This window comes from Penaeus japonicus, unplaced genomic scaffold (genome assembly GCF_977035675.1).
Source record: "Penaeus japonicus unplaced genomic scaffold, GWHDUDI00000001_assembly GWHDUDI00000042, whole genome shotgun sequence".
NCBI classification, from domain to species: domain Eukaryota; kingdom Metazoa; phylum Arthropoda; class Malacostraca; order Decapoda; family Penaeidae; genus Penaeus; species Penaeus japonicus.
In genome coordinates, this window is record NW_028234444.1 from 11,365,682 (window position 1) to 11,368,181 (window position 2,500).

Genomic DNA, 2,500 nt, shown 5'->3' on the forward strand with positions numbered 1-2,500 from the left:
ATCATCAGATAAGAATATTATTCCTCTACGTGTTATTTCAAGGAAGTTCAACCACCTGTATATTGATAACATATGAGCGTCGTTCATTCTACTTTGCAATTATGATAAGTACTTCTGCAACACAGTGATAGTGTGGACATAATGTGTGTGTGTGTGTGTGTGTGTGTGTGTCGACACATGTATATATGTGAATCTGTATATGAGTGTAACACCCATACACACAAACACACATACACACAAGTATATACACGTACGGACATTTACGCACACATAAACAAGTGTATTATCAATTATATCTTGATTCAGTATCCTTTCTTACATTCTCTGCAACAACCCGAACATGAACTGTGATGCAATTGCCAATCTAAAACTAATACGAATCTTTCCCTCCCTCCCTCTCCCCATACCCCTCCCCCTCCCCCTCCCTCACCGTCCCATCCTTAACATACTCCTCCCCGACAGATGGCCGTTGTGCAGCACACCATGATGGCCCAGCTGGACACCCGCCGCCAGGGAGTGGCCGGTCTGGGGGTAGGGAACCTGGTGGGGGGCCGGGCGGGGGCGCGGACCCCCCAAAGGACGTGGAAGAGCCAGTTCAACCAGTTCAAGATCGAGCCGCTTCTCATACGCAATGCGCCGTCCGTGGAGGTATGGTCGGGGGGGAGGGGGAGGGGGAGGGGGAGGAAGGGGGGAAGCGGGAGGGGCAAGGTGGGGGGAGGGGATTGGAAGGGGAAGGGGAAGGGGATTGGAAGGGGGAGGGGATTGGAAGGAGGGGGCATGGAAGGGGATTGGAAGGGGAAGGGGCAAGGAGGGGGGAGGGGATTGGAAGGGGGAGGGGTAAGGAGGGGGGGGATTGGAAGGGAGAGGGGCAAGGAGGGGGGAAGGGGCAAGGAAGGCGCAGGGGACAATGGGAGAAGGGAAGCAGGGAGAAGGTAAGGGTGGGAGGAAGGGAGAGGGAGAGGGTAAGAATGGGCGGGAATAAAGGGTATAGAGAGAGGAAGGAAGTTTATGAGGGAGACAGGGAAAAGTAGAGGGAGTGGGAGAAGACGGGAGGGAGGAAGGAGGGAGTGAGAGGGGAGGGAGGAAGGAGGGAGGGAGAGGGGAGGGGGGAGAGAGGGAGGGAGGGAAGGCGAGGACAGGATGATGGAATGGAGTAAGCGGGAGAAAGGGAGAGTAATAGCTATGGGTATTATGATGTCCATGATAATAATGGCAGCAAGAACTGCAATGGAGATTATGATGATGCCGCTTCTCATACGCAGTGCGCCGTGCGTGGAGGTTTAGTCGGAGGATGGGAGGGGGTGGGAGGGGAGAGGAAGGGAGAGAATGGAAGAGGATAATGGAGGTAGGAAGGGAGGGAGGGAGGGAGTTAGGGAGGAAAGGAGGGAGGGAGGGAGGGAGGGAGGGTGGGAGGGAAGGAGAGAGGGAGGGTGGGAGGGAGGGAGAGAGGGAAGGTAGGAAGGAGAGAGAGAGGGAGTGAGAAATGAAGAGAGTAAGGGAGGGAAAGAGGGAAGGAGGGAAGGAGGGAGGGTGAGAAAGGAAAAGGAAGGGAGGGAAGGAGGGAGGGAGGAAGAGGGAGAGAGTAAAGGAGGAAAAGAAGAGAAAGATAGAGAGGGAGTCTGAGGGAGCGAGAAAGAGGAAAGAAAGAGGGAGGGATAGGGAGAGGGAGAAGAAGAGGGCTGGAAGGCGGAAAGGAGAAGGAAGGAGAGAGGGGGAGCGAATAGGAGGGAAGTAAGAAGGAAAGAAACTGGGAAGGCGGGATAGAATGGGCAGGAGGGGAGAGGGTGTGAGACGGTAATAGTTATAACTATAATACTAAAAGTGATAACGATAACAAAAATGCCAATAATGATGATAATACCAATAGTAATGATCATGAAATGATACCTGCAACACTGAATGATAATGGATGATAAACATATTGCACCGAAGAATGATCTCTATGCAATGAATGAGCAATATAAAGCGATTCCCTAGACCTAGACCCAACTAACGAAGCAGGGAACCCTTTCAGGTGAACAGCGCCCTGGCAGACAACCGGAGACGGGCGGGGAAGCTGGCAGCCATCATCGTCAGGAATTCCATCCTTGTCACTTATTCCTCCCGCCACACTAATCTCTCCTCGACCCAACACGAACCCCACTCAACACGACGACAACCTCAGCCCGCCCACCTCGACCCACGCCCACACCACGCCACTGCAGCGACCACCGTGTCCTCCATCTCGTCGTTAGTCACGCATTCTTCCCCCGCCCTCCACAACCCCCACGCCCGCAAGACGAACGGCATTGTCCAAACCCCTCCCACGACCTTCCCCGCCCACACCACCCACCACGCCCACCGTCTCTCAAACGCCCACTCGTCGACCGACACGAGAACCCCCGCGAGTGTATCACGTGATAAGGCGAGTGTCCGAACTGGCGCTGAAACTCATGACGTCACGAGTCCATTAGGTGCTGGTGCTAACGGGACGAGAGTGAGTGGCAGTGCGGGCAAAGAG

The 2,500-nt window shown here is 54.3% G+C and overlaps 1 protein-coding gene across 4 annotated transcripts in view; it reads left to right on the forward strand.

Moving 5' to 3' along the window:
- Positions 1 to 2,500, forward strand: part of LOC122252242 (uncharacterized) — a 177,111-nt gene that overhangs the window by 157,580 nt on the left and 17,031 nt on the right. For all 4 annotated transcript variants that reach the window (XM_043014593.2, XM_043014595.2, XM_043014594.2 and 1 more), the window contains exons 4-5: positions 463 to 648; positions 2,015 to 2,500. The exon at positions 2,015 to 2,500 is cut by the window's right edge and continues 487 nt beyond it. In XM_043014593.2, the coding sequence (XP_042870527.2) occupies positions 463 to 648; positions 2,015 to 2,500 (672 nt within the window). The remainder of the gene's footprint in view (positions 1 to 462; positions 649 to 2,014) is intronic.